Source organism: Jaculus jaculus, chromosome 23 (assembly GCF_020740685.1).
Source record: "Jaculus jaculus isolate mJacJac1 chromosome 23, mJacJac1.mat.Y.cur, whole genome shotgun sequence".
Taxonomy (NCBI): Eukaryota; Metazoa; Chordata; class Mammalia; order Rodentia; family Dipodidae; genus Jaculus; species Jaculus jaculus.
The window spans coordinates 2,703,115-2,725,212 of record NC_059124.1 but is presented as its reverse complement, the minus strand read 5'-3'; the positions used below and the strand labels follow the sequence as shown (position 1 = coordinate 2,725,212).

At 47.4% G+C, this 22,098-nt stretch overlaps 1 protein-coding gene across 1 annotated transcript in view; it reads left to right on the top strand.

Moving 5' to 3' along the window:
• The window catches only part of Etv6 (ETS variant transcription factor 6), a 259,969-nt gene extending 238,148 nt beyond the window's left edge, over nucleotides 1-21,821 (top strand). The window contains exons 6-8 of the mRNA XM_045139694.1: nucleotides 10,360-10,502; nucleotides 11,736-11,836; nucleotides 18,112-21,821. Of these exons, the coding sequence (XP_044995629.1) occupies nucleotides 10,360-10,502; nucleotides 11,736-11,836; nucleotides 18,112-18,217 (350 nt within the window). The 3' untranslated portion in view covers nucleotides 18,218-21,821. The remainder of the gene's footprint in view (nucleotides 1-10,359; nucleotides 10,503-11,735; nucleotides 11,837-18,111) is intronic.
• The last annotated feature ends 277 nt before the right edge of the window (nucleotides 21,822-22,098 follow it).

The following is a 22,098-nucleotide window of genomic DNA, read 5'->3' as shown; positions in this document are numbered from 1 at the left end:
AAATTTTGTATCATTGTCAACATAAAGACATTAGCCCTCTGGCTTTACCTGACACCAAACAAATCATGTTCTTTGGTTTTGGCTATAGACAGCTAACTTAGCTAGTTAGCTAGTTAGTTTGTTAGTTGTCTTGCTAAGTAGTCCAAGTTGGCCTTGAACTCTAGATCCTCCTGTCTCAGCCTTCTGAGGGCTGGGATCACATGTGTGCACCAACACACAGGGCTCAGATAAATTGTAAAAGAGCAATTTTAAGTTATTTAGGGTTTCTCTTGAATAAAGATCTTCTGTTCCCTTAAAACCTGAGCTGCCAAATATCTGTTTGTGGACCTTAATCTAAAAATCTGCCAAAGAAAAATGATTCATTGGTCAATCGGAGTGTGTGTGTATGTTTATGTTGAGATAGCATCTCACTCTGTAGCCCAGGCTGACCTCCAACTCTCAATGTTCTAGCCTTAGGCTTCTAGACACTGGGATTACAGGCAGAGCCACCATGCCCAGCATTATAGTCCATTCTTGGGCCCTCATTTGCTGTTAGCAAAGCAGGGACTTTAGAAGTCTATACAAATTTGATTATTCAAAGTCTTTAACCCACCCAAACAGACAGTATTTCCTTTCTTATGTCGATCTCACCACTCTTGCTGCAGTCCCTTGATCTTCCTGGCAAACTTGGACTTCGTTGTGGTTTGTGAGGATGTCATTGGTTGGTTGGCTCATTGATCCTGCAGCAGAAATGGCTTAGAATTTCCTCCCCCATTCTCTAGCCCAGGCTGACCTGGAACTCACTCTGTAGTCCCAGGCTGGTCGCAGACTCCTACCTCTGATCCTTTGGGATCACTCTTTAATCCCAAGTGCTGGGATTAAAGACATGTGCCTCCATGCACGGCCAAGATTACATCTTTAACACAAGCAAAAAGATTTTAGTCTGGGAGACATGAGCCCCCTAGAATGCTTATTTGCCACCTGTCCTAACCAGTGCACTTGTGAGGTTTGGTTTATTGGCCACAGGGCTTGGGTAGACACAGAAACTCCACCCATAAGCCTGCCCGCAACAATACACCAGGAGGCATTAATTCCCAAATCTCCATCAGCTGGGAACCTAGCATTCAAAACACCTAAGTTTATGGGGACACCTGAATCAAACCACCACACTTGGCCTCAGGGACCCAGGGGACCAGGTAACTCACTCTGAACTCTCCATTTCCTTGCCAGCAGTTTATGTGTGTGTTGGGGGTTAGCTATTAGCTTCAAATGAGGTTCTTTCTTTCTTTCTTTTTTTCTTTCATATGAGGCTCAGGAGTGGCCTTAAAGACATTAAAAAAAAAAAAATGTTCTCTAAAAATGAGGACATATGGGCTGGAGAGATAGCTTAGCAATTAAGGCACTTGTCTGTGAAACCTAACGATCCAGGTTTGACTCCCAAGTTCCCATGTAAGCCAGAGGCACATTGTGGTGCATGCATCTGGATTTCGTTTGCAGTGGCTGGTGGCCCTGTACCATTCTCTCTCCCTCCCTCCCTCCCTCTCTCCCTCTCTCTCTCTCTCTCTGTCATAAATAAATAAACATATTTTTAAAAATGAGCACACCGGGCTGGAGAGATGGCTTAGCGGTTAAGCGCTTGCCTATGAAGCCTAAGGACCCCAGGTCGAGGCTCGGTTCCCCAGGTCCTACGTTAGCCAGATGCACAAGGGGGCGCACGCGTCTGGAGTTCATTTGCAGAGGCTGGAAGCCCTGGCACGCCCATTCTCTCTCTCTCCCTCTATCTGTCTTTCTCTCTGTGTCTGTTGCTCTCAAATAAATAAATTAACTAATTAATTAAAAAAAATTTTTTAAAAAAAATGAGCACACCCTATCCCTGAGTCTTAGTGGTGAGAGATGGAGCAGTGCATACCTTGGCACATGTGTCTGTGTGCAATCATGTGTTTGGAAGAAAGACGACGAACCGGGTTATGGGTGTCTCTATTAGCCCAAAGGACTGCAGAGTTCCAGTGCTTGGTGAAGGAACCACTCGCTGCTATCCTGTGTCAGGAGAGAACCTTCAGAGTCCTTGGCGCAGAGCCCTCCTGACCTAAGATCTTGTGGATAGAGGGCTGAGTATTTCTGGGGAGACAGTATAGCCTGTGGGGTCACCAAAACTCTGCTATGGGCAGGACAGAATCCAATTCCTGACTCCCCTACAGAGAGGCCTCATGCCCCTGAGGAGCATTTCCTCATCTGGTCAGCATCCCTCCTCTGACCTCAGATCACCATACTGTGGATCTGAAGGGACAGAAGGAGAACCCTGGGTATGGCCGCACGACCACCACCCCAAGCTGGAAGGGGCAAAAATGGGCAAGATCTATGTCAAGAAATGCTGGGACTGGGGAGATGGCTTAGAAGTCAAAGCATTTGCCTGCTTAGGCTAAGGACCCCAGTTTGATTGCCCAGAACCCACGTAAGCCAGATGCACAAGGGGGCACATGCATCTGAAGTTTGTTTGCAGTGGCTAGAAGCCTTGGTGCACCCATCCTCTCCCTCCCTCCCTTTCCCCCCCTCACCCCCCTCTGCCTTTCTCCCTCAGAAAGAAAGGGAGGGGGGGAGAGAAAGAAAGAGAGAGAGAGAGAGAGAGAGAGAGAAAGAGAGAAAGAAAAAGAAATGCTAACTTACCAAGGGTGCCTCTCTGAGACCACTCCAGTTTCCTATATCCTTGGAGATTTGCTTTGGACCCCATTCCCCAGACTCTGCCTGCTGTCCCTGTTAGAGAAAGTGGTTCAAACAGTGGCTAGGATGTGACAAGCCCTGCCGAGGGGAGAACTCTTCACTCCTGCTGGAATATTCTGCATGGTTCTAACTTCTCACATTCTGGCTGAGTCACTGTGCTTTACTTGAAGTGAAATCAAAGAGCCTTAAAGAGAAGGAAGTCTCAGGACACTGTTTTTAACAGATAAAACAGCAGTAGCCCCATGACTGGGTGGCAGACAATAGAACGGGCTTGGAATGAGTGGGGCTCCCATTTGTTTAAGAAGGCTACGTGTGTCCGATACCCCATGTCCTCATGTCTCTGCAGAGTCTGAGGTGCTGCTAGGTTCCGGCTGCAGGCTGAATCTCAGCTGGGGTGTGAGTTTGAGACCAGTGTCCCAGCCTGTTGCCTCCCTTACATAGCCAGAGGAGGGGAAAGCCAGCCTGTTTGCAGCTGGCTCCTTCCACCTCGCCAAGCCAGCACGCAGCCATGTGTGTTCTCTGAGCCACCTTGCCCTTCCCCGGGGTGCCTCTGTACATGCCTGGTTTCTGTTTTCCTGGGCCACAGCAAAACACAAACAATTGCCCGTCATAAACACGCCTCTGCAGATCAACAGAGTCGGCTGTGCCGGATTTATCCACCATCTGCTTCTAGGCAGTAAGTAGCCCATCTCACAGGAGGAGGGAAACGTGTCCGTGTGGCATGCAGTCCTCCTAATGTTAGGAACCCCGGTTCCTGTTAGCAGAGCTTCTCAACCTCACCACTCTTGGTTCTTAGGCCAGATAATTCCTTGCCGGAGGGGCTTGTCCTGTGCTGGCTAATATGCTCAGAACAGTGACTAATCACTAATCATATGGGCAATGACTTTTTTTTAATGTTAGCTTATCTGTTTTGGTGCTGAACTTGAAAGAAAGTTACCTTTTTTAAAAATTTTTATTTTTTTATTTTTTGGTTTTTCGAGGTAGGGTCTCACTCTAGCTCAGGCTGACCTAGAATTCACTATGGAGTCTCAGGGTAGCCTTGATCTCACAGCAATCCTCCTACCTCTGCCTCCTGAGTGCTGGGATTAAAGGTGTGTGCCACCACGCCCGGCTCAAAGTTACCAATTTTTAAATATTTAGTTAAGTATTTATTGGCAAGCAGAGAGAGAGTGTATAGGCATACCAGGGCCTCCTGCCACTGCAAACGAACTCCAGACGCATATGCCACTTTGGTCATCTGGCTTTATGTGGACTGGGAATCCAACCAGGGTCATCAGGCTTTGCAAGCAAGTACCTTAACCACTGAGAAACCTCTCCAGCCCTAAATAGTCAGTTTTTAAAACTTAATAGGGAAACTTCAGTTTTGCCCTCTTGGTAATTATACTTATACCCTTAGTATAAGGAGTTTTTAAATTTTTTTATTTATTATTAATTGCAAGCAGGGGGAGAGAGAGAGACTGAGAAAGAGAATGAGAAAGAGAGAGAGAATGGCCACACCAGGGCCTCTTGCCACTGTGGGCGAATTCCAAGTGCATGAACCACTTTGTGCATCTGTATTTACATGGGTACTGGGGAATTGAACCCTGGGCTGACAAGCTTTGCAAGCAGAAACCGTTAACTGTCGAGCCACGTTCCCAGCCTATTGCCCTTAGTACAAGGTTTGTAGATCTTCACTTGAAATTCCATTTGTGCAAGTAAAACAACATACAATGACTTTCTTACAAGCTTTCTTGAAAATTAGTTTCCATTCCATATTCCCTTCAGCTATAACTTGACTTGCCTACTCAAAAACTTTTTTCTGAGTTTTTTCAGACGAGGACTCACTTGGTAGCCCAGGATGATCTTGAACTCATGACCATCTACCTGTCTCAGCCTCCTGCGTGCTGAGATTATAGGTCTGTGCTGTCATGCCTGGCTTTAAAATTTTTAACTATCAGTTTTGCCTGGCAAGGGATATTTTTTCTTTTGAAACCATGTTGATTATGTATGAATTACCCATCTTTATACAGTGTCTACTCAGTAAGTTTATACAATAAGTCTCTGGTAAGAGACAGACGTGGGAGTGAAAATATTTCTCCTTAACCACAGGAAGTGATTTTTACAATGCCTTTTAGTGGTGGATACCAAGGGTACCTCACCCAGCAGGAAACAGAGAGAGCTCTCATTCTGCAGTTGGAAAATGTCACTTTATTTGAGCTAACCACTTTCATAAACTTCCTTTTATGGAAGAGACAATCCAAGGAATGAATATTTCTTTAAAGTACCCACATGCCTTTATATAGAAGACCCTTTATTATAAGAGAAATGCACTTAAAGTCAATAATTGACTTAGGATTTTTAAAAGCTCATTTTGTTTTATAGAGGGGTGGATTTCTGTTCATAGAATTCAGTGTTTTGTTTAGAACATTACAGCATTTTCACTAGTGACCCGAGAACTTCGTATCTCCACAGACATGTAGTTTGCAAAGTTAGATTCTATGTGGGTCCTGTTAACTGCCTCCGAAGGATCTAGCAAACTAAAGGATGTGCCTTTTACTTCATAGAAATCTTCAAAACAAAGGTCATTTATCTGACTTGAACTTCAATTGCAAGTGAAAGGGAAAAATGGTTGTGTGGTCAAGCAGTTATTTTTATCATCTGGGCCTAATTTTTAACTAAAACAAGCAATCAATAGTGCTATAAAAGCCACTTAGACGCTGAGCTGAAGCAACTGCCTTATGCCATGAAACTCCCGTTGCCACTTCCGCTAGTGACTGAGTAATTCAATATGTCTTGAATGTCAACATGTTTTTATTACTTAGCTGATGTTGGCTTTTCTGGATTAAATGTCATTTAGAGGGATCAATTGGAAGCTTGTTTGGGGCTGTTTTCAAATTCATGAAAGAAAAAAAAGGTCGTGAGATAGAGTGTTCTTGAAGCTTACAAGCGAAGTCTGTTCTCTGGCAAGGCCGGCCCCTCATTTGTCATCCAGTGAACGTGTTACTTGGCCCAATTAGAAACCTCTGGCAAACCAATGTGAAATCCCACCGCTTTACCTGGGAAATAATCTGATGGACATTGCACTATCGTGCATATCATGGCAGTAGAAGAGAAGAAATGCAGTGAAAAGCCCTAGTGTCAATGGGGTCAGTGTTCAACTCTGCCAAGGGGCCTGTCATCAAATCCTCTCACCCTTACACAGGCAGGGTTTCTTTACACAAAACTGTAATTGTGTGTGTGTTGTGTATGGATGCTGGCATGTGTGTTGTTCATGTTTGTCTGGGCACACTTGTGTGGGGATGTGCATTCATGTGTGTGCCTGCGTAGACCAGGTGACAGTCTCAGTTTGTCATCCTCAGGAATGCCATCTACCTCTCTTTTTTGGACACAGGGTCGCTTGTTAGCCTGGAGCTCACCAATTAGGCTGCCTGTCGCCACCTCCCAGCACTGGGATTACATAAACCCTTCACTTACGGAGCTGTGTGGATGGGGGAGACGTCTGGTTCTCATGCTTACAAAGCAAGACTTCACCAACAGAGCCATTTCCGAGCCTAACTCATTTCTTTCTGTTGACCTTCATTAAAATGAGCACTAGAACACTAAACAGCTTCGTTCCCCTTTTCAGAAGAATCCAGAGGCATCCTTGACCTCGGAAGGGAGGGAGAGAAGAGAAGGGAATTCACTTGTCTCAAAGCTCAGCCTCAGTAGACCTGAGGTTCTGGTTCATAGGCAGCGCCTTCTTATGTAGCCTCACAATGTAGATGGGCGAGGGAGCTCCCTCAAATGTCTTTTTGCAAATAGACTTTTATTTATGTGACAGAGGACACCAGGCTCTCTTGCTGTTGTAAATGACCCCTGGCTGCATACACCCCAACATGCATCTGGCTTTTACATGGGGACTGACGAGCCGAACCTGGGCGAGCAGGCTTTGGAAGCAAATGCCTTTAACTGCTGAGCCATCTCCCCAGCTCTCAAATGTCTTATAAGAGCAATATCCCACTGGCAAGGCTGAACCCTCAAGACCCTCCCTCCTCAAACTCCTACCTTGGTAGGGGCATTCCTGTCACGTCCAGACCATGGCAGTTCCTGGGTTCTGTCTGTGGTCACACAGCGTCAGGCAAGGAGGCGGCTGCATGTGGTGAAGACACCTTGCCTGGAAGTCAGAGTCATCCTCTTCCAAGTGAGGCTGGGTCATTCTGCCTGCCGTGGTGTGACACGGATTTCTCGGGGTGGTGTAGGACAGCTTCCCCAGCCCCGTGACATTAAAGAACACAGCCTCACGGAGGGGTCCTCACTCGCGATGCGGCGGGCCAGCTCCTGATATGGAGTAGGGTTCATCCTCCAAGACCGATGTCCACGGTTTCTTTTCTTTTCTTTTTTTTTTTTTTTTTTTTTTTTTTGAGTCAGGGTCTCATGTACCCCAGGCCAGCCTCCCACTCTTGCCCTTCGGCTCCTGAATGCTGTGGGGTTGTAGGCAGGTTGCCACTGTGCCATGCTGGGGATCAACCCCAGGGCTTAGCGCACTCCGGACAAGCCCTCTGCTACCCAAGCCACAACCCCAGTCCTCTGCTGTCTTCTTCCAAAGCACAACAAGTTACTCATCACATCATTTTCAGAAACAGATTGTGCAAAAAGAAATACTACACTAAGAGACACTAAAGACTCAGGGTCATTACAAGTGGGACAGATATTCAGTGCAGGGTTAAGTTCCTCTAACCATGCCACATCTAGAGTCGAGGAGATGGCTCAGCAGGTAAGAACACTTGCTGCACAGCAAGAGGGCCTGAGTTTGATCCCAGCGCCTATCTGAATGCTGAGTGTAACCCCACTTGCCTGCAGCCTCGTACCAGAAACACCACTGGGGCTCACAGGTCGTTAGCCACTCTGGCTGAAAGTACTAAGTGGCAGCTGTCGGTTCAGTGAGAAACTCCAGCTCAAGGAAATAATGGTGAAAAGAGATAGAGGAAAACCCCAAACGCTGTCCTGAGGCCTCTGCATGCATGTGCAGAGATGGCACACACTCTCACACGTGTACACACACACATATACGCATACACGCACGCACACATGTGGGCTGGAAAAACAATGCCTCAGCTTCTACCCATTCCTAAATCTATTTAGAGACTGAGAGTTCATAAGAATACACTCAGCACAGTTAAACGTTGCTCTAAAAATTCCCAAGATTTTATAGATATATACCGATTAACCATCTGTCTAAGAATGCAAATCACAGGCCCAGGCGTGGTGGTGCGTGCCTTTAATCCCAGCACTCGGGATAGGAGGATCGCAGTGAGTTTGAGACCAGCCTGAGACTACATAGTGAGTTCCAGGACAGCCTGGGCTAGAGTGAGACCCTACTCCAAAAAATCGAAAACAAAACCATGTATAAATCACATGGGGTGGGGGGATGGCAAAGTGTGGGCTTCGGAGTCACAAAGAGCCCCGAGCCAAGCCACCGATGTGTCACACTCAAGCTATGTCCTGCAGCTTCCCAGTCTGCTAGCGGGCGCTCACCCACGTGGCCACGCTGCCCAGCGCCTGCACATACAGCTAACTGGTCTCATCACCTTGTCTCCCCTTGTCTCTTCACTCATACAGTCATCCTACCTCATTGTCTAAAGGAGAAAGAGAAGTGGAGGGAGATTAAGAACCCTGCCCTGGGGTTAGAGAGATGGCTGAGCGGTTAAGGTGCTTGCCTGCCAAGCCTAAGGACCCACGTTAGCCAGATGCACAAGATGGCACGTGCATCTGGAGTTCATTTGCAGTGGCTGGAGGCCCTGGTGTGCCCATTCTCTCTCTCTCTCTCTCTCTCTCTCTCTCTGTCCCTTTCTCTCAAATAAATAAAAATGTAAATTGTACAGTACTCCAAAGAAAGATCGTGTTTTTTCCCCTAGAATGTGAATATATTGTGTATAAGGTACCCCAAATCTCAACTGGACACTCCTCTCCCAGGTATGGCGTGCCCAAGGCCATACCCAGTATAGAAAATAGGGCATTGCAGTGTAAGAGCCCCAAGCTCAATTCCTGGTAACTTCAAGCAAGTTCTCTTTACTTTTATGAGGCGTGTAAATAATAAAATGCCAAAGGATGTCATTGGCTCCGTCGTTGATCTTCCATTACCTGCTGTCTGGCTCCCCCAAAGCTAGCAGAGGGTTAAACACTAGCCTCTTAACCCTCACCTGGAAGCCAGTCTAACACCAGCTGACCGTAGATGGCACATGTCTGTCTCCGTCTACCTGCCCAGCTATGCTGGAGGCAAACCATACACCTTCACAGCCCAAGCCCAGGAAACCACCGCCGGTCCAGATCTACAAGTCTGAGCTCAGCCCTGTCAGGGCCACACTCAATCACTTACTAGGTATTTGCTGCCTGACCACATCATCAGACTTTCGTTCTGCAAAAGAAAAGTGACATATATATATATATGGCATGGGGTTCCTTTCTACAATTCCATTATAGTAAAAAAAAAAAAAAAAAATTTTTTTTGAAAGACCTATAGAGCAAAATTTAATGGGAATATCTGGATTTCCTTTTACCATGTTATCCGAGGTTCCACAGCCAGTATCACGAAGCAACATAGTGTTTCTATTCCCGTAGGCTTTCATTTATTGCTGTTCTCTCTCTTTTGAATATTATTTATTTACTTGGGAGACAAAAAAGAAGACAGTGTATATGGGCATGCCAGGGTCTTCTACTCCTGCAAATGAACTCTAAACTCCTGCAGCACATTGAGCATCTGGCTTTCTGTGTGTACTGGGGAATGAGACCCAGGCCAGCAGGTTTTGTTAGCAAGCGCCGTCTCCCCAGGCCCACGTTCTCTTTTTACCCTACCCTGGTCCTCCCCTCTGTTGATCCAGCAACTCCCACCAGAATGACATTTTAGCCTCACCTTATTTTTACTACACCACTCTTTTTTAAAAAACATTTTATTTTTATTTATTTATTTTAGAGAGAGAGAAAATGAGCATGCCAGGGCCTCCAGGCACTGCAAACAAACTCCAGGCACATGCACCAGCATGTGCATCTGGCTCACGTGGGTCCTGGGGAATTGAACCTTGGACCTTAGGTTTTGCAAGCAAGCACCTTAACCACTAAGCAATCTCTACAGCCCTTTATCACCCACTCCTGTTGGAATGTCAAGACTCTTTTGCCAGTTGTTCGAGACTGCTTGCAGACCACTGCCAGGCCAGCTCATTGGCAAGTACAGCTCACCACCTGTCTTTCAGATGGTCTTTGTTCAAGCTCAGGTTTTATTCCTGATTTTGAACGAGTCTTTTCCTCTTTCCTGGCGCACCTTCATCCAAGGTGGCTGGCTCTGCTGGGCTCTAAGCCTCCACTGGTGAAAGGTCACACCTCTTCAATGGGATCTTACCCACTCTCTCTGCACCTGAGTTTCCTCAGGTTAGACAATCAGTCCAAAAGAGAACAAACTCATGGTTACAAACTCGGTTTTTAAAAATATTTTATTTATTTATTTAAGAGAGAGAGAGAGAATGAATGGGCATACCAGGGCCTCTAGCCACTGCATCCAGACACATGTGCCACCTCGTGCATTTGGCTTATGCCTTAGGCTTCGCGGGCAAACGCTTTAACCACCAAGCCTTCTCTCCAGTGCACAAACTCCTTTTTTTTTTTTTTGACTCTTCCTGCAAAAGCTCTTCCTCCCTTTTCCTCCCTCTGCAGACTGTAGACTACTTTGGGATTACGTCTATCAGTTACTGTCTGACAGTCGGTACGAAAACTTCATCCGATGGGAGGACAAAGAATCCAAAATCTTCCGGATAGTGGATCCCAACGGACTGGCTCGACTGTGGGGTAATCATAAGGTAACCAAGGGAACCAGATCTTGGCTAGGAAAACTGGTGCTGGGGGTGGTCGTGGGGTCATTGCCTGGTCTCCTAACTCCACCCAGGATTATGCGGCTTGTAAACAATTGGTTAGTTACAATGGAAGGAAACAATTAAGGATGTCTCCTTCCATGTGTGACATCTACCCAGCGCCCGCTAAGTCACCAGCGCCCCATTCAGTATCCAATGTGGCCACCGCCCCCCTTGACCTGGTTCTGCCACCCTTGCTGCCATTGGGAACTGGGGAACAGGGAAGTGCTGAGAGCTCTGTGACTCACAGGGGATCTTTAGGAAGTGTCTGTTCTGGTCCGCTCAGTTGGAAACTCCCTTGTTCACAGAAGTCCATTTCTACATGGAAAGGACATGCTGACAGTGAAACATCCACCTTGCAAGGAAACAGTGTGAGACGTTTGATTGCTCCCCTCACCCCAGCCCCCACATTTTCAAAGTAGGAGGAGAAGGGGGACGAAAGGGAAATCAAAACATAAGGTCTTTTTATGGTAAGGAAGACAGTTCAAATGTGCAGACATAAAGGAGGAGGTTAGTGTGGTCAGGGCCAGATGGCAGATGGATCTAAGGCCATATCAGGGGGCAGCAAGATAGCAGAGCCCAGCCCAGCTGGGTGAAGGCCAGGCAGTCAGCCGAGGAGGAGGACCTGCTGAAGGCCAGGACCAAATATGGCAAGACACCATGATAGACGCTTGAGCTTGTGAGTCACTAGGAAACCCTCTCTGTGCATCTCCCATCACGCCGCAGCCCCTGGGGTGCAGAACCGCGCTGTATTCCTGCTGCTGTGATGGAATTTAAACAACAGCAAGGACAGACCAGAGACAACCTTGGGGGGGGGGTGGTATTGCAACTAAAAAAGACTGCGTGTGGCTCAGTAGTAAAGAGTGACCCAGAAGAGAGGGGGGCACGCAGGAGCCACCAGGGCACAGCTGGGAATAGCCTTGGGGGAAGGAACTGAGGATGGTTGCAGGGAATGTGACCACAGGAGAGCTGTCACCTTCCACAAAGGGTGGCTCGTCACAGGGGGACCTTGGCCACAGTGGATGTAAAAGGCAGCGGGCCCGAGGAAAGGGTCAGAGAAGCCACATGGAAAGGCTGAAGAGGTTTTATTTGTGCAGCCACCCCAGCGCCTTTTCTGAGGTATTTCATTGTGTCTTTGTGCTTTTTTTTTCTCCCCCCCCCCTTCCTCCTTTGAACAAACAGAACAGAACAAACATGACCTATGAGAAAATGTCCAGAGCCCTGCGCCACTACTACAAGCTAAACATTATCAGGAAGGAGCCAGGACAAAGGCTTTTGTTCAGGTAGCGTCCCTCCTCTTCTCCTTTCCTTCTTTTGGGAGGATATGATTTTCTTTACATAAGGGAGGGGGAGACTGACTTGCCTGTCACAGACCTAAAGCCATTACTGCAGACATCACAAACTGGAAACCAGGTGCTGTTTGTTAGGATTTAAGAAAAAGAAAAAGATTTTTTTTTTTTTTTGACTTATGTCTGTCCTGTACGGAAGCCAAAGCTAAAAAAACACAACCTGACTCACCTCTAAAATAACATGGGCACCAAATAGCTTATCTGGCATTGAAGGCTGGCAGCATTACAGGGAGCTGTGAATAACCATTGTCAACATAAAATGAGGAACTAAGGCTGGACTTCCAGGTCACCTACCCTGTGAGCTGCTGTCTGAGCCAGTGTTCTTTAATCTGCAGGTAGTGACCTGGAGCGAGTCATGACATAGGTTAATTGGTCATTAACTACTTTTTATTTCTTTGGTTGGTCCTCTGTTTGGCTTTTCAAGGTAGGGTCTCACTCTAGCCCAGTCTGACATGGAATCCACTATTTAATGCATAGTCTTAGAGTGGCCTCAAACTCACAGCAGTCCTCCTACCTCTGCCTACCGGGTGCCTGGGATTAAAGGTGTGCGTCACCACCACGTCTGACACAATTACTTTTATTTATGTGAGAAAGAGAGAGAACAGGCACACCAGGGCCTCTAGCCACTGCAAATGAACTCCAGACGCATGCACCACCTTGTACATATGACTTACATGCTTACTAGGGAATTGAACCTGGGTCCTTAGGCTTCACAGGCAAGAGCCTTAACCACTAAGCAATCTCTCCAGTCTCCAGCCCCCAACAACTTTTGATTTTGTTTTTGTTTTTTGAGGTAGGGTCCCACTGTAGCTCAGGCTGACCTGGAATTCACTACGGAGTATCAGGGTGATGATCCTCCTACCTCTGCATCCCGAATGCTGGGCTTAAAGGTGTGTGCCACCACGCCCGGCCCCAACAGCTACTTTTTAATGAAATACAGAATAAGGTGGAGCTGAAAATATCAAAGAGAGAAAATGTGTATGGGGTTTCCAGAGCCTCTTGCCACAGGAAACAAACTCCAGACACATGTGCCACTGTGTGCATCTGATTTTACGTGGGTCCTGGCGGGGGGGTCGAACCTGACCTGGCAGGCTTCACCCCATGTTGTATTTCTCAAGTGCGTCACAGTCAGAAAAGGATAAAAGCCACTGTGTCCAGGATTCCCCACAGCTAATGGTTTTCTGCCACTTAAACTTACCAAGACAGTGATTTTCAGAGTTAGAAGAAAACAACCAATCTAAAGGACAACTTAGGAAAGGCAGAAGTGGACCCTTGACAGGTCAGCCATCCCGTGTTCCGATATCACAGATGTGGGCAGACAGGACAGAAAGAGCGACAGGTGGGGTGGAGATGGGGATTTGGGATTCCCCACCTACAGGTTGAAACCGGCACTGTGTTTGAGCTGATGAGCTCACTAGCTTGGTGACATTTCTTGGAAAGAACACAGAAGCCAGGATTTAGCATTGAGAAGGAATGTTGGTGTGGAATCATGGAATAACTGCAGCCTTCAAAAGACACAGAAACGGCTGTCGCCAGCGTGGAAGCAGAGTGGAGTGACCACAGAAGAGCTCCCTTAGCCCCGTGTCTGCTGATGACGCGGCTGCATGTTATAGACAGGAAGAGCAGCCAGGGCCAAGAGAGGCACTGGGGCGCTGCCCACTTAGAAATGGGGCTTTATTACGGGAGTTACGGGCGTCATGCTGCAGGCAACATGGTGAGGTGGTGAAACCAGAGCGAGGCAGAGACTGGAAACCCGAGCAACAAAGTGGGCATGGCGGCACACGCCTTTAACCCAGGCTGGGGTAGGAAGATCACCACGAGGGAGCTGGGCATGGCGGCACACGCCTTTAACCCAGGCTGGGGCAGGAAGATCACCACAAGTCCAAGAACATCCTGGGCCACAGAGTGGGTTTTGGGTCAGCCTGGGCTAAAGTGAGACCTTGCTTCAAAAAATAAAAATAAAGGGCTGGAGAGATGGCTTAGTGGTTAAACACTTGCCTGTGAAGCTTAAGGACCCTGGCTCAAGGCTTGATTTCTCCAGGACCCACGTAAACCAAATGCACAAGGTGGTGCATGCATCTGCAGTTCGTTTGCAGTGATTAGAGGCCCTGGCATGCCCATTTTCTCTCTATGTATCTGCCTCTTTCTCCATCTGTCACTCTCAAATAAGTTTTTAGAAAAATAATTTAAAAATAAATAAATACAGGGCTGGAGAGATGGTTTAGTGGTTAAGGTGGTTGCCAGCAAAGCCTCAGGACCCAGGTTCAATTCCTAAGTAACCACGTAAAGCCAGATACGCAAGGTGGCGCATGTACCTGGAGTTCTTATGCAGTGGCTAGAGGCCCTAGCGTGCCCATTCTCTCTCTCTATTTGCCTCTTTTCCCTCTCACAATCAAATAAATAAATAAATGGTATTTTATTTATTTATTTATTTTTGGCTGTCCAAGGCAGGATCTCACTCTAGCTCAGGCTGACCTGGAATTCACTATGTAGTCTCAGGCTGGCCTTGAACTCACGACAATCCTCCTACCTATGCCTCCCGAGAGCTGGGATTAAAGGCATGTGTCAACATGCCCCGCCATAAGTGGTATTTTTAAAAACAAATTGAAAAATAAGAATACAAAGTGAGGTGTTTCTCTATGAGTGTGAGGGGGTGTGTCTAGGCATACTGTGTAAGAAGACTCAGAGGCAAGGAAGACTTTGGAGATGAGACAGCCTCTCTCTGGTCCTTCGATGTGTCTACGGGAAGGGCTGTTCTGCCTCGCTGCCCTGTTCTTGGTCACAAGAAGGCACTAGATTAGAGTTAGATGTACAGTTCTTGAGCTCGGGCAGCACGGTCTCTTCAGGAGTCCTCCTCTGAGTGTTGACAACCTTCTCTTCATGCTTCACCCTACCATTAGTTTTGACCTCCCTAGCCTTCGTGCTGGACAATTGATTGCCACTGGACTCAGCCAGTGTACCTCACTGGTCACATTCTTTTTTTGTTGTTGTTGCTTTTGTTTTTTTTGTTTTCAGGGTAGGGTCTCACACTAGCCCAGGCTGACCAGGAACTCACTATGTAGTCTCAATGTGGCCTTGAACTCACAGCAATCCTCCTACCTCTGCCCTCCCCAGTGCTGGGATTAAAGGCATGCGCCTCCACGCCCAGTGAATTTTAAAGAAGTTTTTGTAGGGCATGACCACTAAAATATTTCATTAGTATTTCAGACATAATTCCTTTAAGACCGAGCTTGTACACATTTGAGAAATCCATCCAGAATCCTTCAAAGTCTCCAGGGGCACCACCATTGTTTTAAGCAATCTTAAACTAAAGTTATCCTTTATTCCAAGTCAGTTACTGGGTTGATTGCCTACTGGCCACCTGCCAGGGACAGCACGGTGCTTTCGTGAGATGTGCAGGATGGAAGGAAAGCAGAAGAAAGGCCATGTCTTCACTGGCGCTGGAAGGTGGAGTGGACTTTTCAGAGTCACACCAGGGCTGAGTCAGCTCCTGCCTCACAAATTCACAATACACACTTCCACATGGTCTCCCACACTAACTAATGTGATTCTCTTTTCCAGCAATGAGTATCTCTTTACCTTTTGTCTTCATATATACACTCTCAAGTTCACGGCCTTTGACGAGGCCTTCTTCAACTGCTCTCCCACACATAGACCTCATCTTCCATCATCTCTTGAGTTCCTTGCTTTTCCACCATAGTATCATTTGCATTTCAATTATATGTGTGACAAGTACAATTTCATCCTATTGTGAAATCCTGTTCCCCACACCTAGGTCACAACTTCTACAAGGTAGAGGCATATTGTATGTAACTTTGAATAACTCAGAAAGGGTTTCAGTAAGTGTTTGGACAGGCCTTGTATATCAAAATTTACCATAATAACTGGGCATAGTGGTGCACGCCTTTAATTCCAGCACTGGGGAGGCAGAGGTAGCAGGATCACTGAGAGTTCAAGGCCACCCTGAGACTACATAGTGAATTCCAGGTCAGCCTGAGCTAGCGAGAGACCCTACCTCAAAAAATAAAATAAAAATTAAGCCGGGCGTGGTGGCTCACACCTTTAATCCCAGCGCTCGGGAGGCAGAGGTAGGAGGATTGCCATGAGTTCAAGGCCACCCTGAGACTTTGTAGTGAATTACATAGTGAATTCCAGGTCAGCCTGGACTAGAGTGAGACCCTACCTCAAAAAACCAAACAACAACAAAAAAATTTAACATGACAAAGTAGTCTAAAAAAGAAAAAGCCATATACAGTGCATGTGTGGCGCTGGCCTCAAGGAACCATGGCGACTTCAGCTGTTGAGGGAGAAGTTTTGGATAGGAGGCAATATAGAAGCTAGACACTGGCAACTGGAAAGTTCACAGACTTAAAAATACAAGATTCTTTACAAGAGACTAGTGCTAATAATGAGAGAACAACTAGTCATTTTTAAGGAAGTGGGTTTTGAAAGGTAAACATATTATAGTGGTGGCTCTTGGTTGGCACAGACCCAGGGAAGTGGGCATGGCGGGTATTTGTTTGTACATATGTGTGCATGTGTATGTGCACACTGCCACAAATGAACACCAGACAGCTAAACCACATTTTTTATGTCCAATTTATGTGTGTGGCTGAGGAATTGAACTCAGGCTGTCTGGCCTTGCAAGCAAGTGCCTTTAATTGCTGAGCCATCTTCCCATCCCACCTCCCCCACACACAGATTCATACACCTTTTTTTGAGACAGGGTCTCACTCTAGCCCCAGCTATTCTGGAACTCACTCTGTAACCTGGACTGGTGTCCCAAACTCACAGCTCTCTTCCTATCTCAGCCTCCCAAGAGTTAGAGTTAAAGGTGTGAGCTTCCAAGCCTGGCTTGGATCCCTCTGATGGAAGAGCAGAATGCAAACAGAGTAGTGTAAAGAGTTAAGAAGTTTCCAGAATAACAAGCTAAAGATTTTCAGGAAGTCATAAGCCCCGGAGTACTGATGGAGAAGGCCCCAACAGGCAAAGACCTCATCTTCTTTTAAAAATATATTTATTTTTATTCATTTATTTGAGAGAGAAAAAGAGGCAGAGAGAGAGATGGAGAATGGGCACACTAGGGCATCCAGCCACTGCAAATGAACTCCAGATGCATGCACCACCTTGTGCATCTGGCTTATGTGGGTCTTGGGGAACAGAACCTGGGTCCTTTGGCTTTACAGGCAAGTGCCTTAACCGCTAAGCCATCTCTCCAGCCCCCAAAGACTCTGTCTTTGACTGGACACCAGGGCTTCTGAGCATGGAATGTGGAACGGTGTGGTTTCAGGTAGTCAGTCTGGGGCACAGCAGAGCCTAGGAAAAGGAAAAGCGCAGATACAGCTACAGAAGGTCGCGTAGGAGGCCAGGACGTGTGAGCCAGGTGATGGTCCGCCCCGACACTGCTTTAAGTGAACCTACTGAACAGAGGAGATGCTTGCCGTATGCTCTGGTTACAGAGGAAGAAAGGCAGGTTCATGAGAGTTCATTGTTAGCTTTTAGGGCAGACAAGTGAAAACAGCGAAAAAGATTCTTTTGTCTTCTATTTTTCTTTTCTTTTTTTATATTTTTTTCAAGATAGGGTCTCACTCTAGCCCAAGCTGACCTGGAATTTACTATGTAATCTCAGCGTAGCCTTGAACTCATGGCGATCCTCCTACCTCAGCCTCACGAGTGCTGGGATGAAAGGCGTGTGCCACCATGCCGGGCTTTTTCCCTCCTATTTTTCAAGCAGTTCCACTAACATGCTCAGTTTTTAAAATTATCCAGTTCTCATTGCATTGTATCCTTCCAAGCTAAATTCAAACTTCAGTATCTTTCCCTCAGCTACTGTCTGGAGTGTATTAAAAGGGAGGGGGCTTGTGTGGGTCTTTGTAAAAATGTAACTCTCTAAAACTAAGACACACTGGGTAAGTGATCTATGCCCATCAGTGGGCGGGGTGGGGCGGGGCCAGGGGGAGGGTCATTTATGTTGGTATGGGACTTCAGTCACACACTTCATAGCACCCAAGGGGACTGTCTGCCTCATAGTCACCCGAGACATTTTGTAGTCATTCTGGCACTTTCTAGGCAGGTGGAGAAAAGGCACTCTTTCCTAATTTGCACTAAGGTAATGCTTGTGTTTGGGGTTAATGGCTCTATGTATATATTACTTTATGGGTTGGAGTGCAGGGAGGAAGCTCTTAAGTATTCCATTTCCTGTTCCAAAGGTTCATGAAGACGCCTGATGAAATCATGAGTGGCCGAACAGACCGTCTGGAGCACCTCGAGTCCCAAGAGCTGGATGAACAAATCTACCAAGAAGACGAGTGCTGAAGGGACCCACTGCCTCCTCGCGGGCTGGCTTCGAGGGAACCTGTCCGCCTGGCTCGCAGCAGGCGTGGGGCGGGCGGGCTGGGAACGGCTGTAGAGGAAGAGAAACAGAAATGGCAGGAAGGCCGACTTCTCTTGCACACCAAGAGGGACCCAGAGCACCTTAGACAAACCACCCAGCAAAGGCGGGGCTGGGATTCCGGCGGAGGTCACGAGCCTGAGACTCCAGCGTCACATGTCCTTCTCCTTGGGGACCTCCCCCTCTGTGACCCCTCACCCTCACCCCGCAGCCACTGTTAGTCTCATGGTGTCTGTTTTTTGTTTTTTGGGTTTTTTTTTTTTAGAACATGCAGCTTGCCTTTTTCATTGTCCATACAGGGGAAGACATCAGATGTTGTTTTCCTATGGAAATATATCTATTATATATAAATATATATTTTTTGCAAATCTCACAAAGACCAGCTCAGCTGGTCGGGAAAGAGAATACCTCTTTTTCCTATCATGTGATCAGGTTTGTTCCTGTTGTAGTTGGGTTTTGGCTGCAAAAGAAAAAAAAATTGTTTTTAAAAACGATTATGTGAAACGAAGAGCTTTCTCCCCACTCCCCCACTCTCTTTCCTTTCCAGGCTCTTGTGTCCTTCCTTGCTGCTTTCACGGTTCCTCTTTCCCATGCCTTTCAGCAGAGCGCAGCCTCTTGCAGAGTCTTGGGCAATACTGGCACCTAAACACGAGTGACCCCACTGCTCTGGCTGGCAGTCTAAAGTCAGATTCCCGTCCCAGTCCTTGGCAACTCACCCGAGAGAAGCCAGAAACCACCCAGGTGCTGCTCTGTTCCAGAAAGATCAGTGCCTCTCCAGTAGGCTCTCCCCCAGATGGCTGGGAGAGCAAAGCCTAAGATAAGACAGAGGCTGGCCAAGCTGTCTGGAAGGTCCCGGCAACCTGGGATTAGCTCACAAGTGCTGCAAAGTGGAAAATGCGGAGAGAGCGCACAGGCCTGGCAGGCCAGAGACGTGGAGAAGCAAAGCTGCAGCGGGAGCTGGTTTTTCTGCTGGAATAGATTTTTTGGACTAGCAAGAAAGTAAAACCCTCTTGTGGTCCCCTTTCATGCCCTCACTAGACACCGCCCACCCCCATCCCCAGCTTTTCTTAAGTTTCCTGTTCCACAGTGTACACTTACAAGAGAGGACCCCGGAGCACGGCCACAGCCCAGGGAGACCGGAACCTCCTCGGATCCCGGCATTGCCGTGTTCATGGCTTTTCACCTCAACACAGCGCTATCCCTTTAGTATTTCTGACCACAGATTTTTAGACAGTCATTTTCAATCCCCCACCACCACCCTTTTCTAGCCGTCTACTTAGACTCTTCCACCATAGTTGCAGACAGCAAGCTTTGGAGCCGAGTCTTTTATGCCGAGAAGATGAGGTGTGCCTTGCAGAGCACCCGGCCCCCTTCCTCGCTCTCTGTTTCCTCTACACCGGTAGGTGAGCATCTCCCAGCCTTCCGGGAGGTCTGTGCTCAGACAGCAGTAGGTCTCAGGTGAAGCTGGCTACATAAGGCTGTCCACCAGCCACTTCTGAGCTGCATGGGCTCCGCAGGGGTTGGAGCTGCTCAGAGTCCTCCCTGGGCCTTACTCACCAGGACACCAGCCTGCAGGCAAACAGATGGACTATGGTTGAGACACTGGAAATGAGCTGATCGGGGCCCTTTGGTCTTGCTCCAGCCCTGCCCCTTAGCCAGCCGTACTAGGCACCCTGCAGAACCAGCCTGCTCTTGCTGTTCCAAGACACCCCTATTCTGCCTTCAGGGAGGTCAGTGGCCTTCTGGGTGAGGTGTGATCTGGGTCAGCTTGAGGGTGCTGCAGGTGTCTTTAAAGCATGTTCAGGTGACACTTTTCAGCCTTTAAGATGACTGGTACTGTATCTCAAATGGGAAGATTAAACCAAATACTTGGTGTGCTTAGGCAAGCCACTGGGTTTAAGAGCTAGAGAGAAAGATTGGATTTTTTTTTAATTGAGGTCCTCTGTATGAATATCAAATGGGAGACCAGGACCTCATTTTGGCCAATTTACTCTCCTGTAACAACTCAGTCTCTTACTATCCAAAGAATCTTACAGGTGAATTACGGAGAGATGTTCCCTTTATCTCTAAGGATTCCTGTATTACAAGCTTTGAGAATATGTAAGATATAGAAAGACGGCATCAGCCTCTTAGAGATGCTAATTCTTGTGTCATCTTTATTTCTCATCCAGATGTTAGCCATAATGATTTTCTGTTCACTCTCTTAACTGCAAGTCTTCCCTGTTTGTTCTTTGGGAGAAGATGTGGGTGGCGCTTCACCAGGGGTGCCTTGTCCTCGGGCTCATACTAAATTCTCAGACTTTGAAGAGGCACCACTTTCTATCCCGCCCAGGGGATCCATCCAGCACAAATTTCCATCACTCAACTTTAAGCTTGAGAGGTGAGGAAAAAATTCCAAACTAAAAGCTCACACAGCAATCAGAACAGTTGGCCTCTCCCCGTGGCCACTGCGGGAATTGTTGGCTCTCCAACGGCGCAGTCAGGAATTGCAGAACATTGCTAGGCGATGGGTGGGCACCTTATAGCCTGACTTACTGGCCAGGCTACCTCCAGGTCTCCATCCGAAGAAAAAATTGGAATCTGGGTAGATGTTGAAGGTAACAGCTCCGACCGTGATCCATAGCAACATGGGCTGGCCCAAGGCAGCGGCACGGATGTCCCACAACATTTGGCGAGAAGGTCCCCCACAAGAAAAGCGCAGTGCAGGCCGATGGGTTGGTTTTGTTTCTTTGTTTTGTTTTTCTTATCCACAGCACACTTAGAATCCTGCGATCCAATGTCTTTTTACACTGATGCCTTGTCCCAGTGAGAATGTCACATGCTAGGCGAAACCTAAATGGTGTTGCGAGGCTTTACTGGAATGAGTGAGTGACCGTTGTTTGCTCTGCCACTGTCTGGGGCCCCAACCCTGAACCCACGTTTGAAACATTAACCGCCTTTGGCAGGAAGAGAACCCGAGAAATAGTATCACTTGCCCAGGGGTCACATAGCATGGCAGAAGCAGATGTTAGACTGGGATCCGGATCCCCTCTTGACCCGCTCCCAGCCGGGAAAGTGAAAAGTGAAAGAGCTGGAAGGGCAAAGAACAAAGGGCAGGTTTTCCTGCCCGGTCATCTGGTGCTAGTTAGAACTGCTGTTCATTCTCTCGGCCTGTTTGTCTGAGCAGAAATTTGGGCGGAAAGGAGCGACACGAGGAAGCCCGTTGTGGGCGGGGGGTGGGGGGTGGGGGGACACCCAGTAATCTCTGCCTGCCCAGAAACGACCGAGGACTAACCCAAGATCCTCTCGGCCCCATCTGCATCACCACAACCCAAGCACCCTGATCTCTCACGCACGCCAAGTGAACGTTCTTGACGATCCCTGCTGCGACTGCAACTGCACCACCTGCAAACCAGGACGGATCTAGAATGAATCCTTTTTGTTTAGTTTCTAATCTCTTGTTTATGAGGTGTGGGGTTTATAAGGGACTGAATCAAATGAATGTAACAAAAAAAAAAAAGGAAAAAACAAAAAAATGCCTTTTCTCAGGGCCAGTGAGTTGCAAATAATTTTTAAAGAAAAGCCTATAATTACATCATCTCAATAAATTTTTTATTACAAAATGACATCCAAAGTCTCTGGTATTTTTTTTTTTGTAAGACCACTAGAGGGAAGAGAGAAAATGAGCATGCCTGATCCTCCAGCCACTGTAAACGAGCTCCAGATGCATATGCCACTTCATGCCTCTGACTTTACGTGGGTGCTGGGGAATCAAACTTGGGTCCTTAGGCTTTGCAGGCAAGTGCCTTAACTGCTAAGCCATCTC